Here is a 15,748-nt window from a genome sequence, read left to right as displayed (position 1 = left end):
TGGTCCATATTAACACGATAGTATCAAACACCTTTTTAACATCAGAAGACGGGTACACTGCAGTCATAAAGAAATAGATCTTATGCTCGGGTTGTGTTGAAATGATGGACATTTAATACTAAAGGGATCATTTTGACTATATTTATATACTTAAATGCACTGTGTTGTTGCCTTGTGGATGGGCTCAGATTTTTGTGTTAATAAGCAGCTGAATAGTGCTCAAAAGTAAGTAATAAGAGTGAGCACTACCACTTTCTAACAATATAAATTATATAGAGGTTTGGAGACTTACATAGCAAGGACCACTAAAACTAGCCAGCTCAATACAGGTTTTTTTGTTTTTCTGAGTGGCTGGGTTTATGGGTGTTGTATTTATTTTCCAACTAATATATTGAGGAGCAAGCTATGTCATATCATATACTCATAAAGTTACACTTTTTTTAGAATTCCATTGAGCCCTTTTAAATTTGAAATTATAGAAATTATTCAACTTAGTAACATAAGTGTTTTTACTTCAGCGCTTGATTAATATCTAAGAGAGTCTCAAATGCTTTGACTTTTTCTCTCTTTTTTCTTTGTCACTCTCTATTCTTTCACTCTCTCACCACCAGAACAGGAACACTGGAGCCTGGAGATAAGCTGCTGGCTATTGACAACATCAGACTTGAAAACTGTTCCAGAGATGATGCGGAGCAGATCCTCCAGCAGTGTGAGGAACTCGTCAAATTAAAAATACGTAAAGATGAAGACAACTCAGGTACTTTTGTGAATATAGTTGTTTCTATATTTGAGGGACAGAGCTCTGACCTGAGATAAGCTGATGTTTTAAGTTTTCTTCAGTTTATTATTTCAGCTACCGTCAGAAAAAAAAGAAAGCTGTACAAATGAGGTTTGACCACAAGGTGGCACTATTGTCCAAAACTCTGGGACACTGACACAACTAAAATGGTCTTCATGTGAAACAAAGAATGTATTATAAATTACAACATAAATCCAACATGTTTTTACAATATAGTATAATTTTATATAGAAAAATGTGCAGTGACCTATTATGGGAACTGGAAACAACAAGCAGTAGCCTAGAGTCCTAATCCATCTAAGGACTTTTGTGCATGGTCGCATATTCACATTTTAACAGTCTTACAGCTTACACCTTGTATTTGTGTATACATATAAACACATTCAAGTTATATAATATGACGTGAACACACACACACAAACTAAGTTAGGGACTGTGTAATGAGGGTAAATAATGAGACTGTAGTCATCAGGCACAAACACACACAAGGAGGAAATAACATGTGTGCATGCTATATGATGACAAGGCAGTCTTTTCCTTGGTTACCATGGAAACTGTGTCTTGCCTACCAGTGTAGTCTCAAGAAGCGTTTTGACCTACTTCTGGAATCAAGTGTGTTTGTGTGTGCACATTTCCAGTGAGCAGGTAATGGGATCCAGTATTACTTAGTGACCTGAAGTGTTTTGTGTGCGTGTGCATCAGATAAGAAGCATCCATCAGACGGTATAATGTACTCCTCAGACTTGAAACACTAGATTAATGTGTGTGTGTGTCTCTGTGTGTGACTGCTTGTGCGTGTATGTGTGTTTGTGTGTATCAGATGAGCAGGAGACATCAGGCAGCATCATATACACAGTGGAACTGAAGCGGTACGGAGGCCCTCTGGGTATCACCATCTCTGGCACTGAGGAGCCTTTTGACCCCATCACTATATCAGGCCTAACTAAGAGAGGCCTTGCAGAAAGGTACATACTCAGACACACAAAATCTCTTCTGGGAATTCTAGGTTGCCACTTTGTAGCTCTAAATGAAATTCCCTAGATTTCTGGATAGAGCATTTTTGTATAAATCCAAAGCTGATGAATTGAAAATGAATTGAATATCTCACTATGTCTGTCATGTGTTACATGTCTGTGTTTCTCTGTAACTAAAAAAAACAAGAGTACCAGCCAAGCATGGAAGATTGCGTTATTTTACATTAACCAAATGTAGTTATTTTCACAAAAAAAGTAACTCCAAAAGAGAGGTGACTCATGCTCCATGGCTGCAGACTTTTGGAGTTTGAGGTGATGACCCAAATGCAGACGGAACGAGGCGTGAAACGGGAATTAACCAAAAGCGAGACAATTTATTGACTGGTAAGGGTACAAAAACAAAGGCAAAGGAAACCATAAACTCTAACTGAACTGGAAAAAGACAAGAGAAACATGGAAATAAGAAACGTGGAAATCCTGAGATCACAGAAGATTAAACAGACAATCCGACAAGAGACAAAGGAAAACTGACACAAAGTGTACACACAGGGATGATTAGGGAGAAGGAAACACATGGGAACACAGCTGGGATGAATAAACATAACAACACAAGGGAAGCAAAACTAAACACACTGAACACGGGACAAGAGACTGTCAAAATAAACAGGAAGCAGACAGAGACATAGACGAAGACACCTGGGCTTGACACAGAGATGGGGATAAGCAAACAGGGGGACAAAAGACCCTGACACGACTAAGACACACAGAGGACGAGGGAGCGAGAGGGATGAAACACAAGGAGAGGAACATGGGGAAAGTAAATGGAGATGAGACATTACCGAGATGCAGACATGACCGAGGAAACCTACACAGAGGACATGACAGACTCTCACAGGAGACACAGGGATGCGATGCACCCTATGCACACATGTCCACTGGCAGATAACAGGATACTGTGTTAGCATAAGGCGACCACATACAATTAAAGCTCACTGCATGTTTGCACAGCATATTGCTAACAAGCAGAACAATTACTGTTGTTGAAGTATATGTCAATGTGACATGTATTTACATTTCTGCAATGGTTAATATCAACTGTATCACATCAACACAGAATTGAATATATCAGTTGGCAATCCACCAATCATTGGTCCGAGCCAGTTAGATAAAAACCAAACAATCAGTGCATCTCCAATTTTCATGTGTTGATATTTTTGTCTCTGCTACAACCAAGCCTATATTCCTTCCTTCCATCCATCCATTTTCCAGATTCTACACCAGAAGTTGAGTGTCCAGCATGTGCCATTTGACACAGAGTAATGACAGATGTGATATTCTGAAACACGAGATGGTAGCTAGTGTCCAAAGCAAGACTGAGAGAAAGATGACACAATGTTTTCCCTGAGTCATAAACATCCATTGGTAAATTCAGCTTACATCCACTCCACCACACAGCACCTTCAGCTTTTATAACAGGCTCACGTGTTATTCCATCAAACTATGTTCACAGAGGCAACATGCTACTTTCCCACTTCCAAATACACACACACTGTGACCCCATTTCTCTGAGTCTGTGATGTAATTGTTCTATTTCCCATTCTAAACTGTTGTCGATAAAGCACTCTACAAATAAACTTGGTGCAACTTGACACAGATGAAAGTGCAGGAATACAAACGATAACCACAGTGCTACATCTTACACCGACCCACTTTTTCTCCTTTTCTTTTTTTCTTTTCGGTCAAGTGATTTAATTTTGTTTAACCACCAAAGGGCGTAAGGGCCAGGCACAAACTAGGACCATTATAACTTAGGTCTACCTTATCCGTGTGCGTACATACTGTTCACCAAGAAAGAAAATGCATTCTTCCAGATATTGTTTTTAGTGGCACATGATTTTCTGAAAGTAGCACTAAGTTTAACTTTTTGGCAGTCCTCTTTCTACAAGTCATCTACAGTGCTTTAAAAAAAAATGTAATTAATTTTTGCATATTTATATTTATAGCACATATTTCACTCAATTTAATACTACACAAATACAAAATAGTTTTTAAATGATGATATTATTTATTAAAAGAAAAGGCTATCCAACCTACCCAACCTACCTCGGGGCAGGGATAGCTCAGTAGGTAGAGTGGTGGCCCCATGATCGGAAGGTCGGGGGTTCAACTCTACTGAACGGCTACCCTGAGGTACCCCTGAGCAAGGTACCGTCCCTACACACTGCTCCCCGGGCGCTGCATTGGTGGCTGCCCACTGCTTCACTGGGTGAATGGGTTAAATGCAGAGGAACTATTTCCCTATGGGGACTAACACATACACATTATTATTATGTGAAAAAAGTGGTGCCCCTTGCACCTGGTTGTGCCACTCTTGGCAGCAAGAACTGATTTCATGCATTTCGGATAACTGACAATGAGTCTTTCAAGTCACTCTTCTTTTCAGAATTATTTTACTGTATCTCAGCCCCATTGGAGGGTTTTTGACCATGAATGGCTTGTTTAAGATCACGTCAAAGATCAGATCAGTCAGATTTAAAAGTCTGACTAGGCCACTCTAAAACTCTTTTTTTTTAATTTTTTTTTTAATTATTTATTCATTTGAGCCATCCAGAGCTAGACTTGCTGGTGTGTTTTGGATCATTGCCACCCTTTAGGGCATGAACTGATGGCTAGACATTCTCCATCAAGATTTTCTGGAATAGTGCAGAATTCATGGTTTCATCAATTATGGTAAGTCATCCAAGTCCTGAAGCAATAAAGCAGCCCCGGACCATCACACTAACACCATCTTGTTTGACTGTTGGCATGATCTTTTTATAAAATGCTGTATTAATTTTACATCAGACATAAGAGGATACAAAACTTTTAAAAAGTTTAAATTTGTTATGGGCTTCCAGCAGGAAGGCTCTAAGAGTTTCTGGGTATGACACTATGTATCCATCCATGAAGGAGGAGGAGCTATATGCAATCCAAAGCAGATCTGGGAAAGAAACTTATTCCATGAAGTTTGATTGTCATAAGATTCCAACATAAGCTTATAATACAGTTTTAGTCTGAGGGTGACAGGCTGTAATGCATGGATCCTAGGGTGGAGCTGACGTGCTCAAACGGCTCAGTCACAAATGGTGAGCTTCTAAGACAGGTAGGGGCACTGTGTCTGGTGAATACTTCACTGACAAACTTACTGGCTGCCACCTGTGCTGTTGCCCCTCTAACCACACACACCTTAATCTACTTGGAGAAATTGTCAACAAAACCTACCTTGATTTAATAACCTGACAGACTGAACAGGAAGCAACATAAAGTTTGATATCCGCTGCCATTTTTGGCCAAAAAAACCTAGACTACAGTTCTACGAGTGCTTGGGAAATACCACGGTGACATGCAGTGGGGTGGTCATGATAGTAACTGAGCAAGGTACCATGGAGTGTTTAAGGTATTTCAGTTGATGCAAACCACATCTGTGCTTTGGGTCTTTATAGTAGAGTAGACCATGGTAAACAAAAGATGATGAGGAACTGTTTCCACTCACGTCTGCACATGGGTCTGTTCCTAGATTTCTGGACAGCTGGGCAGTGACTGGGTCATCTAACTGCATTTGTTTAATATGTGCACGATCTGTCAGTAAAACTGGAGGCATAGTATGGCAATATAAGCTACCAGTGATGTTGCACTCTGGCAAAAAAAATCTGTGGGAACAAGGAGGAAACTTTTGGAGTCACAAAGACCAGCAGGCTAGTCGGCTGATATCCCATTAGCCGACTAGCCTGCCAGGATGGAACATTAGCCACTTGAGGCTGTTGTAATCTGTATATACTGTATATATAGTTACACGAAGGCCCTTTGCAAAAGATCTGAAAGGTTCAAGAACTCAAATCACAGCTAAGTGCATGGCTTTTCTGATTTATGCAGGGTTAATAGACCTGTGATTATAAAATGTATTCCTAAGATGAATGGGGATGCCAGGTTATAGATTATAGCAAAATGCTGATAAAAACATTTGTTCATTAAGTCAATAGATAGCCAAGGAATACCATCAAGGACACACAGGCTCACAGATGGATCCGTCCACTGGTGAGGTTGGCAAGGATAGGTGTTGTTCTCCAGGATTTAAGCTCATCCTTATCAGAAATCAGAGTTAGTGATAAGCCTAGGTTATGATTGGGTTGGGTTTGGCTCTGCCTTGTTGCAACTTGGGCAAAAGTGAGTTGTGTACCAATTCTGAAATGTAAGAAATATAAAATAGGCTTGGGTCCTGGTTGGTGTGTTGCCGGGGTTGTGGGCGGGTGGGTGCATGGGGGCCCGGCCCTGGAGCAGGGTGCCGCCGGTGCGTCGAGCCGCCTGGGGGGCTCTTCAACTGGTGGGGGGGATGGTCACATCTTGCAGGAGCTTTCTTCTCTTCAGGAACTCTCTGCAGGAGGGGGAGATACAGGAGAGGTGGAGGAAGATCTCAGCCTGGGCGTTTACCGTCTTATGTAGTCTGGAAGATGTGTGGATGGTGGGGTGGGTGCAGTTTTCTCTGTGGTGGGGTTGGGTGGACTGTCCAGGGCTCTGTGGAGCCGGGGGGCGCTACTGCACTGGGCCCCGGTCTGGATGGGCCTGGGCCCCCCTTCCCTGGCGGGTCGCGGAGGGTGGGAGTGCCTACTGGGGTCAGCGGGGGAGCTGGCCCCAGGGAGGGGTTACCTGCCCCTCCCTTCCTTCCCTCCCCATCTCCAGCTGCCTCCCTCTTCCCGCTCCTCCACAACCACCCACACATGCAGGGCCTTGGAGTGGGGGTATGTCACCAGGGTGCAGAGGAGGCTTACCCCCCCCCCCCCCCCCCCCCCCCCCCGTCCCCTTCTGGCTGCCTCTGCCTCAATTTTATCCCACAACTTAGACATTCACATTATTCACACTCTCATTACACATACATATAGGATCTTGGGGGTGGGCACAATCACGGAGTCCAAATCACCATCAGGGTGTATACCTCACCCCTGACGTCGTTGCCCACCTCTCAATTTTAAATACACTTAGTCATTGAGGGCTAGCAGGAGGGACTATGCGCTTACCTGCTGTTCCTTGGCAGGTAGCTCCATGCCCTCCTGGGTTTTAATTGCACCTTAGAACACATATGCATCAACACTACAATGAGCGGGTGGAGGGAGGTTTGGAGTCTTCTCCCACCCCCATTCTCTGCGGCCTGCTGGAGCGGGAGGGCTAGTAGGAGGAGTTGGCCGTCCGACTGCGGTCTGGGGTGTGGGGCCTCCCTGCTGCTGCGGAGTCGGGGTGGTCTGCCTCTCCCCACCGCAGGGAAAAGGGTAACACCACCTGGGTCTGGGTGCAATTTCCCCCTCCAGGGGCAAGGGTACCTAGACCCGGTTTGTAGAGTACGCTTGGGGAGTGTGATTGTGTGTACAGCGTCTCTTTATGTCTGTCTCCACGTTGGTTGAGTGTGGAGTGAGTGCATATGAGAGCATGAGGGTGGGAATGGATGTTTGTGTCTGTGTGTGCCTGTATTTCTGTGTCTATATGTCAGGTTGGGTATCAGACGCCACCTCTCTGGGGACACCTCAGGCCCTCCAAGGTTTGGAGGCCTATCTCCACCCACCACCACTTCCCCTGCCGGTGGCGGACTCCCTCAGGTGTCGGTGTGTTGGTGGTTCTTTGTGTCTGGGGGTGGGCGTCCGGGTACACACCGGCTCACTCCTTGGCGGCCGCTTGTCGGGGCCTGGGGCCTGGGGCTCGCTCGGGCCCCTTTGGAGGTGGGGTGCCCCCGGCCTCTCGGCCTGGGGCTCGGTCACTCAGGCACAGCTGGGGGCCGGCGGAGCTCACGGGCGCGTCACTGCAACTCCCCCTGACTTCTGCTCCGCGGCTGCTGGGCGAGCCCTCATCTGGGACTCTCCTCAGCTCTTACTGGAACAGTGGCGCGGCTGCCCCTCTGTTGGTCTTCCATGGTCTCTTGTGTTCTGGGGGCCTCTGGATGTCTGGAGTTTTGATCTCCTCCATACCCGCTTCACACCCTGGAGGACGGGGCTGTGGCCCCCCCACACTCCCTAGCAGATCATTACATGGAGAAACCTTTGGAATGCAAGCATGCTGATCCACACAGGTATGCACACATGGGTATTCACAGACGCGGACTAAAGCTTTCTTGGCTGCTGCCTCAAAGCACACTGTGCACTGTCTATCTTGCGTGCTGCACAATATCGTTTATTATTTAGTAAATATTGATATCTATGACTAGCTAGTTTATTGTGATGGTGCTTTGTTTTCTCTATTATTATGTTACTCTTTGTTGTTTGCTGTCTCCTCTGTTTGTTTTTTTTGTTTGTTTTTTTTTTTTTCTCCATACAGGTGACCCAGGAGTTCTTTTTTTTTTTTTCTCTCTCTTCCCCCCCCTTCTCACCGTCTCTTCTCCCCTTTGGTTTTCTTTCTTTCTCTCCCCCTCTTTCTCTCATTCATTCCCCCTGTCCTATTTATTAAAAAAAAAAAAAAAAAATGACAAAGGATGAACTGAAGCTCTGCCATCACGTAATGTCGCATACTGCTGTTTCTGATGTCATTTAAAAAAAAAAAAGAAATATAAAATAAACATAAGTCACCTTTGGTCTGGAGCTCCATGCAAGATCTTACATCAAATTGGGCAGATGATCATGAGAAAAGTGGTGGATCAGCCCAAAACTACATGGGAGGAGCTTGTTAATGACCTAAAGGCAGTTGGGACCACAGTCACCAAGAAGACATTTGGTAACACGCTATGCTGTAATGGACTGCAGCAAAAAGGCACATGTATAGGCCCATCTTACATTTACCAGTGAACCTAAATCTGAATCTAAATGATTCAGAGAAGACTTGGGAGAAGGTTATTTGGTAAGATAAAACCAAAATCAAGCTCTTTGACATCAACTTTGAAGGAGTGCTTAGTATGGGCACAAGAACACCATCCCTATATCCTTAAAAAAACTTATTTGTTATGCTAGGCTTTCTCAAAAAGTGTTTAACATATATGTTTAGTATATGCTTTCATAAGCCTGTGTGTGAGACCTCAAAATGAATATCTTCCTCAAATTAGGTTGGAATATAAAAGACAGTTTTTCCTTTCTTATAGGGCTTTACAAGAAAGTGAAAGTTTTAATGATATTCAAGGGAGGCAGTGTTATTCTTTTCACCTTGTTCTGACCTTAGTCCAGTCATATGGCGGTTTATCTTAGTTTTCCCTTACTTTATCTTATCTTAGTTTTGTATGACCATAAAAGAGTAAGATCTTATCTATAGAAACTCTGTATCACTGTAGTAACACTGTATCACTGCAGACCATTGTTATATATTTTTTTCTATCCAATCGTGTGCCCTACAGTAGTTTGAAAAACATGGAGCCAAGGTAAATACAAATTTGTTTTTCTTTTTCTCTAGCTTTAATTGCTTGCTCTTATCTAAGTATAAAATAATAAAATACAGGTCAGAAAGCCTTCCTAAAATATGAATGTAGCCATGAGCAATACCACTGTGGTGCAGCCCCAGTGACACTATCCAGTCGCCTGCCCTCTGTTAGATTATAATTGTGTCATACTGAGATTCACATGTCAGCCTCATATATGTCCAATTTAAAACTAATCCATTTCACACACTTTCCACAATACCACAGGCAAAAAATCACGGCCACACTTATAGCCATATGCTAACATGTCGTTAGCATGGAATCTCTTCGCTGTGAGTGAAGACACAAAGGTTCTCCAAAGAAAACCACAGGGGGGAAAACACACACACAAAAAAATTGTAACAACAAATCTAGTCAGACACTTAAATCATCTTCACCCAGTTGAATATGGACATGTTAAAGAAGCTAACACAGGACAAGTGTCTTGCCTCAATATTAGCAAAGCAGTTATGAGGAAAATTATAGAGATAACTGGAAAAGCAAATATGGGTGTGTGTCCTGATAAGATTGATTTTTGTTTGTACATGCTGTCAGTTAACTTTTTTTAGAAAATCAGAATTGGCAAAAATCTGTATTAGTTGGAAAAAATTGTAATCAAAAATAAACCAGTAGCAATAATACTTGTAAACACTGCAGCTGTCAGGGTTCCTGGGTCGTTGACCCAGTGTTTTCTGTTTTGTCATGTTCGGTTTATTTTCACATCTGTGTTTTCTGTGCCAGCATACCGCCTGCGTATTGTGTTCCAGTTATTTCCATGTATCATTAGTCAGACTAAGTTCAGCTGCGTACTCACCGGTTTCTAATCATTCATCACCCAGCGTGTATTTAAGTCCTCAGTTCCATCCGATCCTTGTCGTGTCATTGATGTACGTCTGATGTTAGTGTCGTCTGTATGTTCAGTTAGCCAGCCAGTCCTTTGTTCATTCATTCATTCATTCATTCATTCATTCATTCATTCAGTCAGTCAGCCAGCCAGCCAGCCAGCCAGCCATTTCCTCCCTCTGTACTGTTTGCTCACTCCTTCGGCAATAAACATCCACCTTCACCTACCTTCCTGTGAGTCCAGCGATTGGGTCCTCCTTCTCTCGTCCACGACACTACTCCTGACAGAATGACACGACCACGCGTTGTGGACCCAGCGGACTCTGAACTTTTCGAGCGGCAGGAGGCAGCGCTCCTTCGCTGGACGGAGGGGCTTCGGGGAAAACAGCGGCTCTTCGCGGAGAGAGAGCACGTCTTCAAGGGGACTCGCCTGGCTCTGGGCGGGCCTCGGAGATGCCGCATTCCCCCCTCACCTGCTGCCTCACCTGCACCGGAGCATTCGCCGCGGAGAGTGGGCGTCACAGGCCAAGCTTCGGCCGCTCGCTCTCCCGCCGCTCCGCTCCTCGCTCGCCCGCCAGCCGTTTTACTCACCGGACCTTCACCCTCGCAATGGCACAGCGGCTCCGCCTACCACCTCGGCTCAATGGAGGCTCCCGCGCCAGAGGCTCGGCTGTGTACCCCACCCGCTTCCTCTTCCCGGAAAAAGCGGCGCACACGCCGCCATAACAAGGACTTTTTTCAGCTACTCCCGGTGGTGAGTTCTAGTGACTGTTTTCCACCCTCCTCATTTGATTCTTCACCTCAAATAACTAATAGACTTATCTCTGATTCATGGGGAGTCTCTCTCCTAGAAGAGGACGTAGACTGGGACGAATTTTTCTGCTCTGCTCCCCCAAAAACTGTTCAGTCAAAGACTGTAAATAGTGGAGGCAGGAGGACCAGAACGATCCCAGAGAAACCTGCCAGTATCACACACCCGGTCGTTATCTCCACTCCCGTCAGTCAGGCTACACCCACTCCAGTGCCAGCTCCCAGGAGGAGGGCAGCTGCGACCCAGTCTACCTCCACGCCCGCTCCTGTTTCTCGGGTGGGGGTGACTGGTGTCCAGCCACCTCCCGTGCCTGTCCCAGCGCCCAGGCTGAGGGCAGCCAGAACCCAGCCAGAACTCCCTAGCGGCTTGGAAGAGCTAACCGGTTCACCTGCTACCTCACCACTTCATCCACCTCCTGACCCAGCCTTTCACGCCCTCGCACTATCCCTAGTTAGATCAGCTGAACTGGCCCCTGCCCAGGCACCAGCCTTACTAGCCCAAGCTGTAGCCTTATCTCCGTCACTAGCTCAGTCTGTAGCTCAACCATTAGCCACACCAACCTCAGCTCCGTCGTCAGCCTCGCCTACCTCTGTTCATCCCTTAGCATCTCCACTCCAGTCAGTTCCCTCACCTGCTGTTCAGCTTCCACTCCAGTCGCCTCCTGTCCTCCAGTCAGTAGTCCAGTCGCCCGTCCACCATCCTGTTCAGTTCCCGGACCTGCAGCCACAGCACCCAGAGCCAGCTGTGAGCTACCCTGCCTCTCAGCCAGGGGTTTCCGCACCCGCTGGCCCGGCCGCTTCCCTGCCAGAGGTCCCCGCACCTGCTGGTTCTGTCCTGTGTGTGCCAGGGGCTCCAGTGCCCACTGGTTCTGAGACCGTTTTCGCTGGAGGGCCCGAGGAGCCCGTCCAGCCTCATGCCTCGTCAGCTGGAGGGCCCGAGGAGCCCGTCCGGCAACCTTCCTCGTCAGCTGGAGGGCCCGAGGAGCCCGTCCGGCCTCATGCCTCGTCAGCTGGAGGGCCCGAGGAGCCCGTCCAGCAACCTTCCTCGTCAGCTGGAGGGCCCGAGAACCGCACCAGCCTCATGCCTCGTCAGCTGGAGGGCCCAAGGAGCCCCTCCAGCCTCATGCCTCATCAGCGGGAGGGCCCGAGGAGCCCGTCCAGCAACCTTCCTCGTCAGCTGGGGGTTCAGGAGAACCGCACCAGCCTCATGCCTCGTCAGCTGGAGGGCCCGAGGAGCCCATCCAGCAACCTTCCTCGTCAGCTGGAGGGCCCGAGGAGCCTGTTCAGCCTCCCGTCTCCGCTGGAGTGTCCGAGGGGCCCGTCCAGCCTCCCGTCTCCGCTGGAGGGCCCGAGGAGCCCGTCCAGCCACCACCTGCGGCTGCCTCGCTGTCACCTAGCTCTGCTTCTGCTTCGCCTGGTCCAGCTTCAGCCTGTGCCTCTCCTGGTCCAGCCTCTGCTTCTGCCTCGCCTGATCCAGCCTCTGCTTCTGCCACGCCTGGTCCAGCCTCTGCTTCTACTACGCCTGGTCCGGCCTCAGACTCTGCCTCGGCCTCTGCTTCGCCTGGTCCGTCCTCAGACTCTGCCTCGGCCTCTGCTTCGCCTGGTCCGGCCTCAGACTCTGCCTCGGCCTCTGCTTCGCCTGGTCCGGCCTCAGACTCAGCTTCGGCTTCTGCTTCGCCTGGTCCGGCCTCAGACTCAGCTTCGGCTTCTGCTTCGCCTGGTCCGGCCTCAGACTCAGCCTCTGCTTCGCCTGGTCCGGCCTCAGACTCAGCCTCGGCCTCTGCTTTGCCTGGCCCTACAGCTGCTCCTCAGTCTCCGCCGGCTCCCGCGCCGCCTTCTGCAGCTGCTCCTTGGCCGCCTTCTCCTCGTCGCCGGTATGGTCGACCACCGCACCGGCTCAGTGGCTGCCGCCGTCTTCCTCGCTGCCGCCCACCGGATCGACTTCAGCATCTCTGCCGGCCGCGTGGCCGCCCACCTGAACTGTATGGGCTCAGCCACTGGCCGCGTGGCCGCCCGCCTGAACTGGCTCTGTGTGGACTCCGTCCCTTCGTCCTGTGCCCCCTCCGCCCGCCCTGTTCTGGTTTTTTGTCTTTTGGCCGTCGGGTGCCGGCCTTTGGAGGGGGGGGGGGGTACTGTCAGGGTTCCTGGGTCGTTGACCCAGTGTTTTCTGTTTTGTCATGTTCAGTTTATTTTCACATCTGTGTTTTCTGTGCCAACATACCGCCTGCGTATTGTGTTCCAGTTATTTCCATGTATCATTAGTCAGACTAAGTTCAGCTGCGTACTCACCGGTTTCTAATCATTCATCACCCATATTTAAGTCCTCAGTTCCATCCGATCCTTGTCGTGTCATTGATGTACGTCTGATGTTAGTGTTGTCTGTATGTTCAGTTAGCCAGCCAGTCCTTTGTTCATTCATTCATTCAGTCAGCCAGCCAGCCAGCCAGCCAGCCAGCCATTTCCTCCCTCTGTACTGTTTGCTCACTCCTTCGGCAATAAACATCCACCTTCACCTACCTGCCTGTGAGTCCAGCGATTGGGTCCTCCTTCTCTCGTCCACGACACTACTCCTGACAGCAGCTGCTTTTTGTACATTGATCTTTGATTTTGTAGGAAATGAGAATTTCTGATATTAGTGTATTTTGCGGTATTATTTAAAAATACTAACATGGTGCACTAGAGGTCAAAATATGTTTTCACAAATAACTTTTTTGATAGATATTTAATGGTTTAATGCTATTCAGACCCCTCTAGAGTCCTTTTTAGGCTTATTAACAATCTTCTTGTATAATGATATGTATGAGGTTTAACATTTTTTACTTTTCCTGTGTGGGAATAATACAAATTTCTACTTCTGTACCTTTGTGTATCTCGTACCTATGTAGGACAGGGGCTATACATGTAGGTGATCGGATCTTGGCTATCAACAGTGTCAGCCTGAAAGGGAAGCCACTGAGCGAAGCCATCCACTTGCTGCAGATGGCTGGAGAGACGGTCACTCTCAAGATAAAAAAACAGCTTGACAGTAAGTATAAAAACTAGTAACAGTAACATGCATTTTAAATCTGTCTTTTGTGCGCAGTGTTGGCTAACGTGTTACCGTTGCCACATTACATCTTTCAGTACCGCCGTAATGTAACACGTTACTGTGCTAAATTCAGTAATCACAGTTATAAATAAGGTGTTACTTGCATTACAAAGGTTCTTCCGTTATCTGCACACCAGGTCAATAGAACAAAAACCTTGCGCAGAATCAGATGGTTTCAGTTCCTGTGCAGGAGGTAAAAAAAAATAGGAAAGTAATACAGTAATACAGCTTTTGCGGGGCGAAGATATGGAAACCCTGTTGTTTAAAACATGCATACAATATTTGTACTGTATAAGTGGTATGTAACAGGTTAGCTGTTTGCAACTCATATCCTAATAGATCTGATTTAAAACCTGTTTATAGGTAAATGCAGAGAAGAGGTCAGTAGGTTAACCAGTTCAAGTTTCATTTTGTCTCTTATAAGCATTTAATGTTGAAAAATATACATGTAGTAAAAGGTTCACATATGTATTTTACCAAGTTAAAAATTAGAGTTAACCTTTAAATTAAATTGGCCTCTTTTTTTTTTCTTCAAGACATAGAAGACAGGAAGACGGCAGATATAGAGGACACAACAGAAAACGAGATCAGTGACCCTGAGGAGGATGATTTGACAGACAGCCAACAAACCAACAAGCTATCAGAGCTTTACTCCACAACAATACCCAGCGTTGACTCTGCTATGGAGTCATGGGATGGCTCAGGGCTGGATGCAGGCTATGGGAGCCAGGGTAAGCTACATTTGAGCATGTGTAGAAAGTGAAATTTCAGGATGTCTTAACCCTGTAAGAAATATGTTAATGAAAAGAAGGAATATATTAAAAGCACTCTTTCTTGTATTTGGTCATTTCATCTATCCTCTTGTAGGTACATACACCCATCAAGCAGCTGGTATCGCTCTACACCCGCATGAGTGGCGTAGTGCCAAGCAACAACGAAGTACCACGCCTCCTCCTGGACGTCGGAAGAACTACCCGTTTAGTGATGGAGGCTTCAGTGAGGATGACTGGGACAAACCACCAGGGTAGGTCTGAATTTAGTTTTAGCTACAAAGCTGTTCGTTGTGACTGTCTTTTTTTTTTTTTTTGTTTATCATACACTTTTTTTTTGATATCACCTTTTTTATTCATAAAAATCCATATAAATGTTGACTTATTGACTAAGGGCCATTGTAGGCTGTCTGCACTCACTTGATTGTACAGTTTATTTGTGAGTGTGTGTGTTTTTTATCCCTCAGCAGTAAAAAGAAATGATGGGGTGACCTTGACCTCAAGGTCAAGGTGATCTGACCTTGACCTCAAGGTGACATAGATAATAGTTTCTATGGTTCATCAACACTATCTTTTGTCCTGTCTTCCTCTCCTCATACCCAACCGATCATGACAGATGGCTGTGCTTCCCTGAGTCTGGTTCTGCCAGAGGTTTTTTCCTCCCAGTGATGCCAAGTGCTTGCTCATAGGGATAATCAGATTACTCGAGTTTTCTTTGTTTCATTGTAGGGTTTTTACCTGACAATATAAAGCTCCTTGGAGTGATTGCATTTGTGATGTCAGTTCTATATTAATTATTATATTGTGGAATGATTAGGAATCACAGCTCAGACAGGTCCTTCACTTTTAGTCCCTATCCTTTGACACAGTGTGAAATTGACTGTGATTTCTATCTACTTTTTATATACTCTAAAGCTGTTTTGTTTTCTGTATCTTTTACCCTTTGGCCCGTGTTTGTCTTTTATGTTTGGTGTTATTGAACAGCAATTTGGTCAGCCCTGCTAATGTTTCTAAAGCTGTTTTATGAATAAAGTGCTATGGTATGGTGTGGAATGGTATGATATA

At 46.2% G+C, this 15,748-nt stretch overlaps 1 protein-coding gene across 5 annotated transcripts in view; it reads left to right on the top strand.

Moving 5' to 3' along the window:
- grip2b (glutamate receptor interacting protein 2b) overlaps window positions 1–15,748 on the top strand; it is a 289,022-nt gene that overhangs the window by 263,176 nt on the left and 10,098 nt on the right. For all 5 annotated transcript variants that reach the window (XM_023155008.2, XM_014413037.2, XM_014413036.2 and 2 more), the window contains exons 16-20: window positions 612–757; window positions 1,620–1,764; window positions 13,711–13,850; window positions 14,450–14,644; window positions 14,781–14,937. In XM_023155008.2, coding sequence (XP_023010776.2) covers window positions 612–757; window positions 1,620–1,764; window positions 13,711–13,850; window positions 14,450–14,644; window positions 14,781–14,937 — 783 coding nt within the window. The remainder of the gene's footprint in view (window positions 1–611; window positions 758–1,619; window positions 1,765–13,710; window positions 13,851–14,449; window positions 14,645–14,780; window positions 14,938–15,748) is intronic.

The sequence above is a fragment of the Maylandia zebra genome, linkage group LG5 (assembly GCF_041146795.1).
Source record: "Maylandia zebra isolate NMK-2024a linkage group LG5, Mzebra_GT3a, whole genome shotgun sequence".
NCBI lineage: Eukaryota > Metazoa > Chordata > Actinopteri > Cichliformes > Cichlidae > Maylandia > Maylandia zebra.
This window is presented reverse-complemented; position numbering and strand designations above follow the sequence as displayed.